Source organism: Setaria viridis, chromosome 9, assembly GCF_005286985.2.
Source record: "Setaria viridis chromosome 9, Setaria_viridis_v4.0, whole genome shotgun sequence".
In the NCBI taxonomy this organism is placed as follows: domain Eukaryota; kingdom Viridiplantae; phylum Streptophyta; class Magnoliopsida; order Poales; family Poaceae; genus Setaria; species Setaria viridis.
Window position 1 is genome coordinate 6,048,529 of NC_048271.2, and position 15,564 is coordinate 6,064,092.

The 15,564-nt window shown below is 49.9% G+C and overlaps 2 protein-coding genes across 3 annotated transcripts; one reads left to right on the forward strand and one right to left on the reverse strand.

Moving 5' to 3' along the window:
* The first annotated feature begins 7,298 nt into the window (after positions 1–7,298).
* On the forward strand, positions 7,299–11,865 carry LOC117837851 (CBS domain-containing protein CBSX3, mitochondrial). Of its 2 annotated transcripts, none has more exons than XM_034717630.2 (6): positions 7,299–7,547; positions 9,393–9,653; positions 9,758–9,839; positions 11,074–11,147; positions 11,298–11,358; positions 11,462–11,865. In XM_034717630.2, the coding sequence occupies exons 2-6, from the start codon at positions 9,396–9,398 to the stop codon at positions 11,602–11,604; spliced, it is 618 nt and encodes a 205-aa protein (XP_034573521.1). In that variant the 5' UTR covers positions 7,299–7,547; positions 9,393–9,395; the 3' UTR covers positions 11,605–11,865. The 2 variants fall into 2 exon arrangements, with proteins under 2 accessions (XP_034573521.1, XP_034573520.1); XM_034717629.2 differs by having other exon boundaries at positions 7,321–7,547; positions 9,390–9,653.
* A 1,142-nt stretch (positions 11,866–13,007) lies between these two features.
* Positions 13,008–14,224, reverse strand: LOC117837849 (uncharacterized). Its single transcript, XM_034717627.2, has one exon. It carries the CDS (start codon positions 14,015–14,017, stop codon positions 13,298–13,300), a length of 720 nt encoding a protein of 239 aa, XP_034573518.1. The 5' UTR covers positions 14,018–14,224; the 3' UTR covers positions 13,008–13,297.
* Between the last annotated feature and the right edge of the window lie 1,340 nt (positions 14,225–15,564).

The window sequence follows — 15,564 nt, forward strand, 5'->3', positions numbered from 1 at the left end:
ATAATTAGCTCATATTTAATCTTTCTAATTAGTATCCGAACGTTCAATCTGAAGGGTTAACCTTTTTAGACGAGGATCAAACACGCCCTAATTTCGTGGCTGATGGTAGTGTTGTCTGCATTTATGGGCGTCATCATGGCAGGAAATAAGGTGCAGCGGCGGTTGCGTTTGCGTGTACCATGAACAAAAACCGCAATTTGGAGGTGAGCAAATGATTGTGGTGTGGGAGCCTGGAACGCGACAGGACGGGTCGCATCCACTCTATCAACTGAAACGTGGGACAAGGAGTCGTCATCCTTTTGATGTGCAGGTTACATGCACTTGATGAGGTGGCCTGTTTTTTAGCGTTTCATTTCTGTGCTGGGCTGCTGACTTTTGTCAGTATCACACCAAGCTATACCGTGGGCAGCTGCTGCACTCATCGATCATAATGCTGGCAAAGAACTTTAATTTTTGCGCCCTCTGTCTGTTACTCTGTTGCCAACCAAAAAAGAAATGCTCAAATGGTACCTGAAAGCTTACCTCTGATTTGTACGAACGGATGGTTTATTCTGGACTCCAAACTACGAAGAACACGATGCTGTATGCGGGACCCCGAAACTTGTTACCAGTAGCACCCGCGTGCACAAAACCATGTGCGATTTGCTGCGGGTTCAGATGGTAATAACAAGGACTTCAGTACGCTTAAGCTTTCGCGCCCACCGCCCACACGTTGATGGCAGAGCGGTGGCGTCAGGCGTGGGACGGCGCAACCACGGTCGGCGACCGCGGCACCGTCCGTCAGGCCGGACTCCGCAGGCGTCGACCGCCCCCGCCGGGAAGCCGGAACCCTGAGCTAGCTAGGCATCAACTCGTTTGGTCGTTTGGGTGCACAGCAGGTCAGCAACAGGGCCCCGTGCGTTCCCCCCTTCGCCTCCGCGGCGCGCGTCCGGCTCTTCGGCCCGATCGTGCCGTGCTGCGTGCCTGCGTCGTCCCACCGCCCGCCGCTAATGGTAGGGCGCTCGGTCTGGGGGCACGGGCACGGTGGAACCGGGACGCTGGCTCTGCTACGCGCTCGAACCGCGCAGCTAGCCTACGGCTTTGGTGCCGCGCTCGCGTGTTGCACGCGCGGTACTGTGTGGTCACGGCACGGCACGGCACGACACGACACCAACACGATAAACACCCGGTGCGGGACGTCGTGGGCGTGGGGACGTGCAGTGCGGGTGGTGTCGAAGAAGATTACCGTACCGTGGGCAGCTGCTGCACTACCCTCGTGGCCTCATCGATCATCATGCTGACAAGGAATTTTGTTTTTTTGCGCCCTCTGTCTGTTGCCAACCAGAAAGATGCTCAAATGTACTCTAGAAAAGGAATGCTCAAATGGTACCTGAAAGTTTACCTTTTGAATTGTACGAAGAACAAACACGATGCTGTGTGCGGGACCTCGAAACTTATTAGTAGCACCCGCGTGCACAAAACCATGTGCGATTTGCTGCGGATTCAGATGGTAATGAACCGCGTGCACAAGGACCCCAGTACGCTTAAGCTTTGGCGGCCACACGTTGATGGCAGAGCGGTGGCGTGGAACGGCGCAACCACGGTCGGCGACCGCCGCACCGTCCGTGAGTGCGGACTGCAGAGGCGTCGAGCCGTAGACCGCCCGCCCGCCCGGAAACCTGAGCTAGGCGCCGACTGGTTTGGGTGGCGCACGGCAGGTGGCAACAGGGCCCGTTCGTTCCCCCCGGTTCGCCTCCGCGGTCGCAGCTCAGCGTGCGTTGCCATTACCAGCGCCCCGCGCCCGTGGCGCGCGACCGGCTCTTCCCACCTCCCGCCGCTAATTGGTAGCCCCGCCCGGTCCCCGGCCTCCTCGGGCGCTCGGGCCGCACGGCACGGTGGTACCGCGCTCGCGCGTTGACACGCGCGGCACTGTCGCCACGGCACGGCACGTAGGGTCCGGTGCGGAACGTGCCGTGCGGATGATTAGCTTAGCTTAGGGAAAGCCTAGCATAAGAGCCTGGGCGGAGGGGCCAGTGCGTTGTGTCTCCGTGGCTCCGGTGCCGTAAAACGAAATCTTTACCGTTTCGGGCTTGGAATCTACTGACCGGTGAAAACGCTCCTTTCGTTCGCGACAAGACGCCAGGCACGGCGGCACGCCCCCCTGGAGGTAGGGTCACTGACGGGTGACCTTTGGCGCGGGGCCCCGTGCGTTCCCCCAGTTCGCCTCCGCGGCGTACGTCCGGCCCTCCCGCCCGATCGTGCCGTGCTGCGTGCCTGCGTCGTCCCACCGCCCGCCGCTAAAATGGTAGGGCGCTCGGGCTGGGGGCACGGGCACGGGCACGACACCATGAACACCCGGTGGGGGACGTCGTGGGCGTCCCATGTCCACTGAATAACTATCTGTGAATCCCTTTACATAAATGCCACTCTTAGTCTATTGAAATCATATCTCGCCTTTAAGCAGCTTACTCGGTCATACCTAGAACCTGTTTCTCTTGTTGACCTAACCAGATTACATGCTTCTTTGTTAAATACTATCCCTCTAAGCTATTCCATAGTCCTGCTCACCTATTGGTGCCAACCCATGCAACCCGCCAAACCAGCATGTGGAAATCGGCTACTTAGGTTCCATCTGGGTTGGGCTAAACCGTGGTTTAGACCAATAAACCCGTCTAACAGGGGGCTCATCGGCAACCAGCGCCGTGCGGCAGCGACGGCCAGGCCGTCGCTGACGATTATGCGAGTCCCATAGAATCAAGCTAAACACAGTCACCATGTGTTACCGACAGTTAATCACGGGGATGCCCCTGGACGCGGTTGTTGCGCGGCGAGAGGACCTGGATGCCCCGCAGCCCGTCGAGCGTGCCCGGCGGCACGCCGCCAATGAGGGTGACGCCCAGGAGATGGAGCTCCACGATAGTGGCATTGGTCATGTCGCACCGGACGCCAATCCAAGCGCGGGCCGGCATGGACGCGTTCCAGCCCAGCGCGCGCTCATGCGGCATGCCCGCGAGGAACGCCTGCAGCGCTAACATCGACCACTACTGCGGCGGCAGCTCCGTGGACGCGCAACCGAGCACCACGGCGGCGGCGGCTAGCGCCAAGAGCAGCACAGGCACGCCTATTCTTTCTGGGTTGCGCCGCGATGGTGGCGCGCACCGGGTGGGACACGCAGCTACGGCCTGGATGGACGCGAACGCTGCTGACATGGGGAGCCGCTCGCAGCTTCCAGCAATAGCGTATGTTGTCGTCGGTTTTAAACTGCACAAACCAGCAAACCAACCCGCCTAACCCATAATCATGTGGTTTATTTGAGAAACCGCGTAAACCCATGATAAACCACCGTTGAACAGGCCTATTCCATACCTTTCTGTGAAAGTCTATTCCTTACTTATACCATACATGCCTCTTTATAGTCCTATTACATACACATACTACACCGCATCTCCTTCCTCTAACAAATCAAAAAATCTATCTCTTCTCCCACTCCGTCCTGGTTTTGCTTGACTTATCACACATGCATACTTGAAATACTTTACTTACCTTTCTAAACCGGTACTACTCAACCTATACCATTGCTTCTTCGTGAATAATACTTGCCTAGCTAACTACCTTAAGAAGTATTAATCACAAGCAAATGCCTAGCTAACTAAAACATCCTATCCAGATGCATATCTCGATACCTGTTATTCCGGTCAGATGGGACAAGCACCAGAAAGAAATCTCGGCAGTGGTTTACTTGATTTTCTAAGAACTAAGACTGGCAAAGGGAAAGGATGGATTGGAAAAGGAAGTACTCACAAAAACTAGGATGAACTGACAGCTTCGAAAAAAGAAGAAGAAGATTAACTTCCGCTACTACTTACTACTCGACGATTCAACCATTCATGGTTGGTGTGGCTCATATTCCTCGATACACCGGACCTTCTTCTACACTACCACGAGTAAGTTCGTAGCTTACAAACTCCTGATTTGCCCATTATTTAATTAAATGTGCGCGCCTTTGCTTTGAAAAAAAGGTGCTTTCACCACAAACATGCCAGTAATTGATGAATTGGATGCTCCAGCAATAGTTCCAATTCAGAAGGGAAACAAAAAGAGAAAGTTCCGCTTGACAAACATGCTTGAGCCCAAAGGAAAAGCAGTACCAATCCGCTTCAAAGCTTCCGTCCTAGCTAGCCTATCTTCGACGTCAGAACCAATTTCTTCAAAAGTTTTCTTCACCTCGCCCTTGTGCTTACACCAGCCTTTGTTCACTTGTCTCGAGCTTACTTCTAGACTTGAATGGACTTCGACCTTCATCTTTAGTAATACCTAACGTTGCTAGGGTCTTCCATGCTTATAAAGTATACTAAAAGGATGAGCCTAGTGTTTAACTTTTTCTCAAAGAAAATTTCTACAACCCATTTTCCTTGATACTGGAATCGAGCTACTTCCATTTTTTTAGGTAAAGATCAAGCGGGAAAGCTTACACCACCCATATTCTTCTTTATGTGGCTGACCTATTTGTTCACTTTTCACAAATCATGTAGCAATTTCGAAAGATAGATCAGGATCAGAGCAAAGAAGCTGCGAAATGAGGGGAGGAGACTCTGCCTCCATAGTATAAGTTGCTATCCACTTATGCTTGGTTTGTGCTTGACCACGAAATCTTGCCTCCCACCATCATGAAAGATAGATGATGATGTCGGTTTCTTACTGTCGAGATAGCCTATCCGAATCCAAATCATTCGACTTCCTCTTTGCAGTGGCGAGATCGTTGATTCCTATAAATCAAGATGTTTTGTAGCCGGCTTCTTTTTATGGGCCTTCTCTCTTAGATGATATTATCCACTGGTATATTGTGAAAGTCTTACAAAGACGAAAGGACCCATGCCTTCTTTGAAAATGATATCCCTTTCCAACACTTCCGCTCGCCCTAGACTCGGAATACTCTGCTTAAGAGATCCCCCTCTCCGGCCAGAGAGGATTTGAGTACAACATTGATTGCGGAAGATCTTTGTTCCTATTATTTCAAAGCCTAACTAGGCGCACAGCGGTGAGTACGAGATGCTAGAAAAGAGCCAGTAACACTATCAGTGAATAGAGCTGGTGTAAAGTCCAGCTAAAGTACCATACAGCCCCGCCCCACAGGTAAAAGAGTATGAGTGGAGGGAAGTGTTTTGCTCTTACAGGTACTACGGAACTAGTTCCAAAGAACTGCTGGTGAGGAATGAAAGAGTTTCTAGTGATAGGTGCTGCTATGAGTTAGCATAGTCCCAAAGAAAGTAGTCTGCGATCCCCTTGGAAGTAAGTGAAAGGACGGAGCGAGCAAACCGGATAGCCCCACAGAGTATCAGCGACAATTTCCCGCACACACCAAATTCAACCGGGATGAAATTTGGAGAAGAATTCGGCATAGAAGCGACTTTGATCTTTGACGACCGAGGCCGTTGGAACTGCATGAAATAAGAGATGCAGGCAAGTATTGTGAATATAAAGAAAGTTCGGGTCACACCAAAATAGAGTGCTTGCAACTCAAAGATGAGCTCGAAAGAAGGACGTGCGGTGCAGGTGGCGTCGAAGAAGATTAGCTTAGGGAAAATCCCTAGTGATAGTGCGTGGATAGCCCGTGCGTGTGCATCAATGTTTCCGCCGCGACTGGCGGTGCAGTAAAAATGAAATCTCCTGAGCGGTGAAAAAGAACTCCTCCCCATTCATGACAAGACGCAAGTCGTCAACAAACGATAGGATGGCGCTATCCAGCGACGGGTCGCGCTGTCGCGCAGCACGCGACCCCAGCTTCCACCACTCTACTGCCGCACTGGGTCTAGATGATGTCAGTGATACGTCAGTTAAGGGGACTGTTAGTATATTTTCTTTAAATGAGCATAACTTACTCATCAAGTGTTCGTTTTTAATTTCGTTTGCGCCATTGTGTTCCTAGTGATGAGATCTGCAAAACAAGATCCGTATCTCATATATTTTGATGTTGTTTTATATGACTGGCAACTTATGGACAAACTGTATAGCAACTTATATAGAGAACATGTGATAACTTATATGTTATATTAATTATAACTCACATAGAGTCAATGTAATAGCTTATTCGGAGCTAATGTATCCATATATACAGAGACAAATGAGATAGCTTAAATAGATACCTCAAATATGTAACTATATTGAGTGAAAAATGTAGCAATTTATGTACATAATGTGTTAATAGATTTATACATAAGTTGCTACACACTTCATACATAACTAGTTAAGTTGCTAGAATATAAAAAAATATATTAAAATATATTCATCAAAAGGAATGCAGTCATGCAAACTGAATCGAAAATAAACATTTAAGGAAAAAAATTATCACGAGAAAAAGTAAAGTAAAAAGTATGTGAGCCGCCGTAAAATGAGCCGCGGCGGGCCGCAGCAGCAGGCCGCGCGGGTCGCGCACTCCGGGCGAGCGCGACGCTAGCTGTTTCCAAACGATAGGGTTCCTGGCGCCGCGGGCAGAAAAGGATGCAGATGAATACCAGGGAATCCTTCACACGGCCCCCACCCGATCCAATGACCTGATCCGATCCGGCCGGCGGCGGCCAAGATATTTTCGTCACTATCACTCCATCAGCAGCAGAGCAGAGAGTAGCAGACAGGTGGGGGGAAATTTCGCTCAGGTCGGGTAAAACGTCGGCATCAGGGCAGGGGTCGGACGTCACGCTTGCCATCCATCCACATCCACCGGGGTAGTTTTCCTCTCCCCCGCCCGAGCCGAAGAGGGAACCGGGACCGCGGGACGGGGACGCCTGTTCTGTTTACGTGCGCCCGTGAGCCGTGACGGCGACGCCGATCCGGCCCCGGACCCCTGAGCTGCTCGTGCTCGCCACCTCCCGATGCCTCGGTCCTCCGCGGCTGTTGCGTTGCGGTTGCGTCTCCTCTAATCCTTGGCCCCTGCGGCCATGATTGGCTACCACTAGTACCAGCCCCCGGATGCTGATCATTGATTCGGCGTTTGGCGGCCCTGCTCTTCTCTTCTCCCGGGATGGAACTCTTTCCTTCCTGCTGGGTTTCCACGCATAAATGCACGACGGCGATGGCTTCCCAAAGTGTGGTTTCTTTCGCACTTTGGCGCACGAGAACCAAAGCACGGTTGGTAACACCCATCCACTGCGAGATCCAAAGGACACCGTCGTCTCCTCGCGGCACCAGGGTCCAGGCACCAATAGCTACCTACTCCTACAAATCAGCTGCAAAATGCACCGAAAAGTGCTGTGCAGACTGCAGAGCGTTACCCTGAGCTCAAAGAGAGTGTGCGTTTAACCTGCCTCCAGGTCGCACTAAAAAAAGCGGAAGAGAAAAGAGGAGACAGGGCCTTGTGGATAAGACCGACGGCACATGACTTCACCAATCCCCACCCGCAGAGACACGTCGCTTTAATTAGCGCTCATCCATCAGCCCCCCGACCCTCTCGCCTCGCAACGTAACAAGTGTCCTTTCTTCGTCTTCCTCCTCCCTCCTCTCCCATCCACCCTCCACTCTCCTCCCCCCAACTCCCTCGCCACTGCGGAGCTTCGGCGGTTCGGCTCGAGCAGGTAAACCAGCCGAACCCCCTTTGCTCTTCTTTGCTTCGATTAAACGGATCGGTGCCTCAGCTGAGAACTGCGTGATCTAGAGGCGTGGTGCCGCCGCGCGTCTGCTAGGTTTTCTCGAGGGAACTGCTGCTTTGCTTTGCTTTCCTTTGGATCGGGTTAATCTGGCTGTACGTTCGCGGTGTTCTGTCTCTTTGTGAGAAGAGTATTCGTTTTTTCCCCTTGATTTCTGCACGATCTGGTCTGTTCACTCGAAGCACTGCGAGCGGCTCTGCTCGTGGGCTTGGTAGCAAAAGGACATGAGTTTTTAAGCAAACACTGTTAACCACTGAGAAGAAAAGGGAACGGGAGAGCAGTTTTGCTTGGTTTTTCTCTGGTTGTCCAGTGCCTGCTGTTGTTGTTTGGCTATTAGCTGAGGCGGCGTATTGATGCGTTTCATTTGGCATCTTCATCGATGCGCATAGATTGTAGGGCTCTAGCTAACAGTTTTAAAACTCTTCGGTTCCAAACCCCTCCGAGCCAGACGCGAGGCACCTAGTTTTGCAGTTTTCGATTCGTTTGTTCGTTCGATTCGCGCATCTGCAGTGATTTGATAAACCTGAATGAAACGTCATGGACAGAGTCCAGTGATGAGTGTGTGGAGTTCAGTGTTCTGGGTGGCGACGCCACTGGTTGGGTTCTCTGTGTGTTGGTGATTCCTTATTGGTTTGATTGTGACATAAAACCGAATCCAATGTCGTGGACCCGGTCCAGACTATATTCTTCAAATATGTGAAGTGGGCTGGATTATTTCAAATTCCAAGTACAGACCTGCCAAGGCGTTTAGACATATCACCTTACTGTGCAGATACTAATTTATAGGTAGAATGTGGCATCACTAGCAATATCAAGTTGAAGTATTTGGTTCTGTGCTCTATCAGTGGTTGGAAGACTATTTGTCGAATAGATTGTTTTCTTCTATTATTTACCGGTCTAAGGACAAAGCGATAAACCAGACATCCTTTTCATTGAGGCAGTGCCTTGAAAACTAGCTGCCCTTTGGTATTGTGCTCCCACTAACATCAAGATAGGATTTCCAAGTAGGATTGAGATATGATTTGTTTGTTTATGCAGAAAACAGTGGATGGTAACATTATTGCTGAAATGCTTCCACTTATCCAATCATTCCTGTTGCTTTCTTTTCAATGCTCTGTTTGCTTTATAAGGCAACAACTTTATCTAAAGCCCCACCTTTTTGTGTATTATCTTGTTTTTGCAAAAATTGTTGTGTATCATCAAATCAGTTGTATTTGCTTATTTCCCTGAGTTCTGTCTTTCTTTGTACCAAGGTCCACGCCCTAGTTCTGGTAATAAGGTGAACTACTTGATGAAAGTTGTCGATGAACTTGACTACCAGTTTGCTCATTGTCATTGATGACATATGTTGGTAAAAAAACTGCTTTAATAATCAATATAGATGCATGTTCCTATGTTAGTATGCAACACTTAGAGTTGAATATATTTCATGAACTAGGTAATTGTAAGATGCACCACCTTCCCCATTTGTCTTTAGCTTGTCGTTGCATTTTCTATATCTATTTGTGACAGTGCCAAATATTCTCGGACAATAATTTACAGAATCGTCTAGTGGTTTTGATGCTGATGGTGATTACCGTGGACTCTATGCTGAACACCTTGTATATGAGATACTGATTCAGTGCATTCTTCAAAAGTTGAACTCTAAAGGCAGAAGCAAATTAATGTGGTTTAGAAAAATCATAAAAATCATAATCATAATTTAAATGAATAAATCCTTTATAGTTCAAAATGAAGTGACTGTTGCCTTTGATTTATGATCCGACACAGAAGAAAATGCAACGGGCAGTGCAAGCCATCAGGTCACATGGAAGTGTGCTTAAATATGCTGTTCTCCAGCATGTCAGCGCTCCCAAACCAGCCATGCTTCCTGCTGCATTTTCTCGCTTCATGTCAGTTTCATCTGCTCGCCTAGAGGATCGTGGATTTGAAACTGCAACTGTAGCAGATGTCTTGAAGTCCAAAGGAAAGAGTGCTGATGGATCTTGGCTCTGGTGCACCACAGAGGACAATGTCTATGAAGCTGTCAAATCGGTATGTGTTCACTTCTTGATGACCATATTAGCTCATTTATAAGCAACAGTTATGCATCAGATGGTAAACCTGCTTTTCTTTACCTTCAAAAAAACTTTTTGCAGATGACGCATCACAACGTGGGAGCTCTGGTGGTGGTCAAACCTGGACAGGATAAAGCAATTGCTGGCATTATCACTGAGAGAGGTAATGAGCAACTTTCTGTAATTACCGGCATCTAACCTTTGGGTATGATGGAAAAAAGTACAAAATCCTGTACCGCACCTGCACTGGACACCCTTGACCAAAAGTTTTGTTCATAAATACTTGATTTTCTATTCTCAATGCGTATCTTCCTACAGTGTTCCCCTAACTTTACCCTTTTGCCTTTTTGTCCTTTAGACGATAGAGGTGTACTTTAGTCTATTCTGTGAAAATTATGACTGTCAAGAGTCAATAATCTGAAAACTGGAGAGTAAAATTTTGGAAGATAGAAACTACTGCTTGGTGCTTGCACTTGTTCATAGAAGATATGTTTTGGGGAATAATAGATTTGCATTAACCGATGGTTGTGCCACTACATATATAGCCTCATGTATACAAGATGGACTCTACATACATATCAGCAAACACTTGTAACTTGCAATTTGAAATGTATTATCTTAGACGTTTCCTTTTCTTTTTCTTTTGAAATGAAAAATCGCTGAAGATACAAATCCATATTACTGCCCCTTTGTAGTGAAAATAAACCTGAACCAGACATTGGAAAGCAAGGTATTGAAATTTCTTCTGTAAGGTTGTCAATGTATAACACCAGTTTGATTTTGCTTCAGCGCGCATCAAACTTTTTTGGCAAGTCTTCTGAGTACTTTGTAATTGATAGATCAAAAACATGCAGATCATCTGCCACATGGTTGTCTGGAGTTAAACATATATTTGAATAAGTAAACATTAGGTTGTCTTCTTGTGGCACAATCATAGTCAGCAGTTTACACTGAATTCCCGACAGAAAGTTGTGCACAGTGGTTTAGTTTCATGAGCAGGAAATTTCAGGGGTAACAACTAACAAGAAAGTGTATTGAAGCCATTTACTTGTTACATCCCTAAACTCTGATCCTTGACCTCTATATACCTTTGGAAATCAGTGCAAAACTCTAAACAGATGATTTCCATCAGGCCAACTCCAGGCTGACCGCATACTGCAACCATTTCCTGTACACAACGCCTTACTGAACAGTGCACCATATTTCATCTTGGACTTAAATGTAATTAATCACATAGTCAACAGCATATAGAGTCAAACGTTTTTTAGGGTAGAACCAATACTTCACAGAAATTCGCATTCTGAAAACGGAACTGGAAGCATGACAATCTTTTAAGAAAGACCGGCACATAAGATCGTTGTTACATGTGACTAACATCTGAAACCTCGTGGGTTCAGATTATCTCCGGAAAATCATAGTGCAGGGACGATCTTCCAAGTCAACTAAGGTTGGAGACATCATGACCGAAGAGGTATTGTCCCTTCTATTACACCATTTTATTTCATTTTCCACCATACCTAGAATCTCATTAGTATACACGACGTTAGATGTCTAATTGGTGATCATAAGTATTAAAAGGATGTATGGACACAACTTAACTGATGAAACATCTTGCTGACAGAACAAACTGATCACCGTGAAGCCCGACACCAAGGTCCTGCAAGCGATGCAGCTGATGACAGGTAACCAACATGTGTCCTTCTGTCAAGCAGACAAGCGGTATTACTAGAACTGTTGAGGGCACTGGAATTGATCATGATCTGTCGCACCAATCTCTTCTTGCAGAGAACCGCATCAGACACATCCCGGTGATCGACGGCACGGGGATGGTGGGGATGGTCTCCATCGGCGACGTCGTCCGCGCGGTGGTCAACGAGCACAGGGAGGAGCTGAACCGGCTCAACGCCTACATCCAGGGAGGCTACTAGGACAACACGTCCCTCCCAGCGATGTCCGCCTTTGATATCCAATAACTCGGACCAGTGATGATGACGAAATAGGCCGTGTGTTCGTGGACGATGCTGTTGAATTGTGCAAGGTGTTTCTTTTTTTCCCTCCGCGTGTTCTATGTGTATATTGCCATTTTGCCAAAGCCGCGCGTGACAGTGCGCCTGGTGCTGGGGCGCAGAGACTATCTGATGGTGGAGACACCGGAAATAAAAAGCGTGCCGCCGTGTGCTTCCTTTGCAGGATGTTCGTTTCAGCTTGCCTGCTGTTATGAATTCTGATGGGTTTTTTTTTTCCGGATAATTTCTCCTCTTCTGGTGTTTGGCCGTTTGATAGGTTTCTGGAGAGTGAACTGAGGGTTTATTGGTCACATTAACGAAGACGGAGGGAGAGTTGGATTGAAATAGCCTCGGCCTCGGTTTCTCGTTTGGGGAGATCGCGGTCGTCGTAGGCGTTCTGCGCGTGACAGTGTTTGCCTGGCCGACCTTCAACTTCAAGTTGAATGGTTCAGGCTTCAGGCGTTTGCTGACTTGTTTTTGTTGTTGCAATTAGTCTGTAGTTGATATTGATTGGTCGTGCCCGTCGTCTAATTTCTAACCAAGTTTGATTGTTCGTGGTCTTAGCTGGCGCCTGAAGACGACTGCAGAAAATTCAGCGTGTTCCAGCTTTCGTCAAATTGCATATTTCCCGTGTCTCCAGGATACGAGCAAGTCTTGCAACGACATGGTCGACACGTCTCCGGTGCAGAGCAACACGTGAGCTCACGAGGCAACTTCCCTTCTTTGGTATAGGAGTATACTTGTTCAAACGTCGTACAGCTACTAACTGCTATCACTTCAGACGACCAGAAATGGTTTTGCTGACGGCTTCATTGTCAAAAGGAAAACATTACTTAAATGTTTGGAACCTGTTGATGCTGAATTGGATCGCACTGGTGTTAAATGGCCGAAACCGATAGGCAAGCAACAGACCACTTGCTTCTGCAAACGCTGGAGCCAGAAAAAAGATCTGCAGAGCAGAGCAACGCAATGGAGCCAACAGGCGTCAGGCACCATTAACCCACGTCCGTGCCATTGATTACGCCGCCCCCCGCCCGCCCCGCCCCCCTTGTCATTATCCTGCCGTCAAAACGGTTTAAATTACCTAACTAACGCCGTCGTAATACTACGTCTCACAAGTCAAAGAAAGAGGAAAAGAATACTAGACGAGAACGTTATCACGTAACTTTACGGCTGATCACAATCATGGAATCGTAATCATGTCGTCATTTGCCTTGCAACGAAAGCAAGAAGCTGCAACAGATGAAGGGAAGACCTCCAAAGGGACTGGATCTTTTTTTTTTTGAAAAGTAAGGACTGGAAATTTTTGGTCTAGCAATAGGCAATGCATTGTAATTGCCTCGATGCATCTTGATCATTGAACAAGCAAGCAAGAATTACTATCAATAATCTGTACATTTGACATCTAAAGGAAATCAGGGAGAAACTGAACTGAACGAAAAGATTGGATCGATTCAGTTCGCCTCCCCTGCTTCCAATCCAATCCCCATGCTTCTCTTCCTCGTTCTTGCCGGCAAACTGGAGGCATCATTGCATTTGGTCGTTGGCGCATCGAATACTTTTAGTAGTAGTAGATCAATAGTAGTAGCGGCCACGGGGCCGCGGCGGCGGCGGGCTATCGACGGCCGGCGAGGCGGTTGAGCCAGGCGTTGCGGAGCTGGAGCTCGACGGGATCGCCGAAGCACTGCGCCCGGGCGAGGCAGAAGTGCGTGCAGAACCCGGCCGACGAGCGGACGCGGCAGGTGTCGAGCACGTAGCACGACGCGCACTCCATCCCGCGCGCCTGCACCACCAGGCCCCAGACCTGCCGCGCCGCCTCCGTGGCGGAGGCGCCGCCGTCCGCGGCCGCGGCGGCCACCTGCTCGACCAGGATGATCCCGTCCGGCCGCCGCTGCCCGCCGGCCCCCCATCGGCGCTGCACGTCGGGCCAGCTCTCCGGGGACGCGGGCTCCCGCCGCACCGTCACGCCGTCGTCGTCGTCGCTGCTGAACAGGTGCACAAGGAACGGTGCCTCCCCGATGTTCCGCACGATCTCCGCGATCGACTCCCGCATCCACCCCTCCACCTTCTCCTCCCCGACCTTCTCCAACAACTCCTCCTCCTCCTCCTCACCTCCTCTGCCCAACACGCTCCCCAACAACCCCTCCTCCCGCCGCTGGAGCTGCAGCCCGCGGGGCGCGTCCGCGACCGCCGCGCGGAGGCGCACCGAGGCCGCCCGCCGCGTCGCCACGGGAGCGAACGACGCCGGCATCCGCGGCCGCGGCCGGTGCAGCGCCACCGACGACGACGACGACGCCGGGCCGTACCCCCGCACGGTGGGCGCAGCCGCCGCCATCGCCCGCCTCACCACCACCGATCGGACCGCCGCGGACTCCTGCGACCGAAGTAATGATCCGAGGCGCCGGGATCGATGGCGAAACCGGTGGCAATCCGAAGTAGTAGCAGTAGCACGAGCCGAGACGAGTCACCGGCGACGGAACGGGTGGTGCGCGTAGAAATAGGTTGGGAGGAGGGCGTCGGATTGGGGGAGCCGGCACGGCAGAGGTCTCCGACGCGCAACCGCCTGTTGCTTCCCGGAACGGCTCTGATGCGGGCGTGGCGTCCGACGTGGACGAATTTTTGGGATCCCGTGCGGCTGGGAAGGGCCTGTGGCAGGATCCGTGGCGGATCCCTGGGCTCCGATTGGTGCGTATCCGTGTGTGGTGTGAAGCGGGTGCGGGGGAGCGTGGGGCGCGCGCCGCGGCACGCTCCGGCACGCAGCGGGCGGGAGGCGGGAAGAGGGTTTGCTCGTGCCACGCTGGACGGGGTGACAGGTCAGCGCGCCGCGACACGGACACGTAGGATCGGTGGCGGGCCCCGCGGCTTTCCTCTTCGCACCACCGTCCATCCTGGCGACGTGTTCCGATCTCGGTGGCTGAGCAAGCCGAGCCGTGTGGGGCTGAACCGGTCGCCGCGAGCGGGCGGACAGCGAAGGCGCGCGGCGTGGTCGCGCGTGCGAGTCTCGTTTTGCTCGTGATCCTGGCGCGCCCGCGTCGTGCCTGGTGCGACACGGCCCCTCTCGCGTGCGGTTTTGGGTCCCGCTGGACCCGGTTGTGACACGTAGTACAGTAACATTCTTCTGCTACAAATCTTTTTTTCTCTACGATTATACCACATTCAAAAACTATTTTACAACCCATAAAAAACCTAGTACTCCTGTTTTAGAGGGTTCTACGGTTATGTTCAAAAACCCTTTTACTCTAAGGCTAGCTTATTATTCGGCGACAGAGAAGTCGATGATGAAAGAGCGGCTAAACACAGATTGAACTCCATACGAGCTCAAGTTTTTTTTAATGTGTATTTAGCAGCATGGTGCACGTTTGGTCTAGCTTGTTCATACAAAGCTGAATTCAGTCAGGCCGTGCAGTTCTAGTTTTGTATAACCAAGCGTACAACTTGGACGCGACAAAATACTAATACCAATTTCGGACGGGTCTTGCACAGTCACATGCATGTGTCCCGTTTTCCAACAATGCCAAACACATGGGACTATATACAAAGGTTAGGCCATGTGTAGTTGCTTTTGGTTTGAGTTGCTAAACTGCATTGAATGAGATTGTTTTTGACATATTTGCTCCTAATAATTACATGCCATCCCATTTCTCACTCCTCATAAATGAGGACGGGTTAAAGATCACCTTTTAGTCCTCATAAGCAACACTTATGGGTTAAAAATAAGCAGCCCCATAAGCAACCCAATAAGCAAGGGTGATTGGTTTCATAAGCAAATAAGTTGCTTATTTTTAGTTGCTTATGCCAAACAGGACCTTATACTCCTTCCGTTCCAAAATGTAAGTTGTTTTGGATTTATAGATACATAGATTTTGCTATCGTACATTTATA

Coding starts and splice junctions, on each gene's coding strand:
- LOC117837851 (XM_034717630.2), top strand. CDS start 9,396: ATGCAACGGGCAGTGCAAGCCATCAGGTCACATGGAAGTGTGCTTAAA. Junction 9,654..9,757: donor TCTATGAAGCTGTCAAATCG/GTATGTGTTCAC, acceptor AACTTTTTGCAG/ATGACGCATCACAACGTGGG. Junction 9,840..11,073: donor TGGCATTATCACTGAGAGAG/GTAATGAGCAAC, acceptor TCGTGGGTTCAG/ATTATCTCCGGAAAATCATA.
- LOC117837849 (XM_034717627.2), bottom strand. CDS start 14,017: ATGGCGGCGGCTGCGCCCACCGTGCGGGGGTACGGCCCGGCGTCGTCG.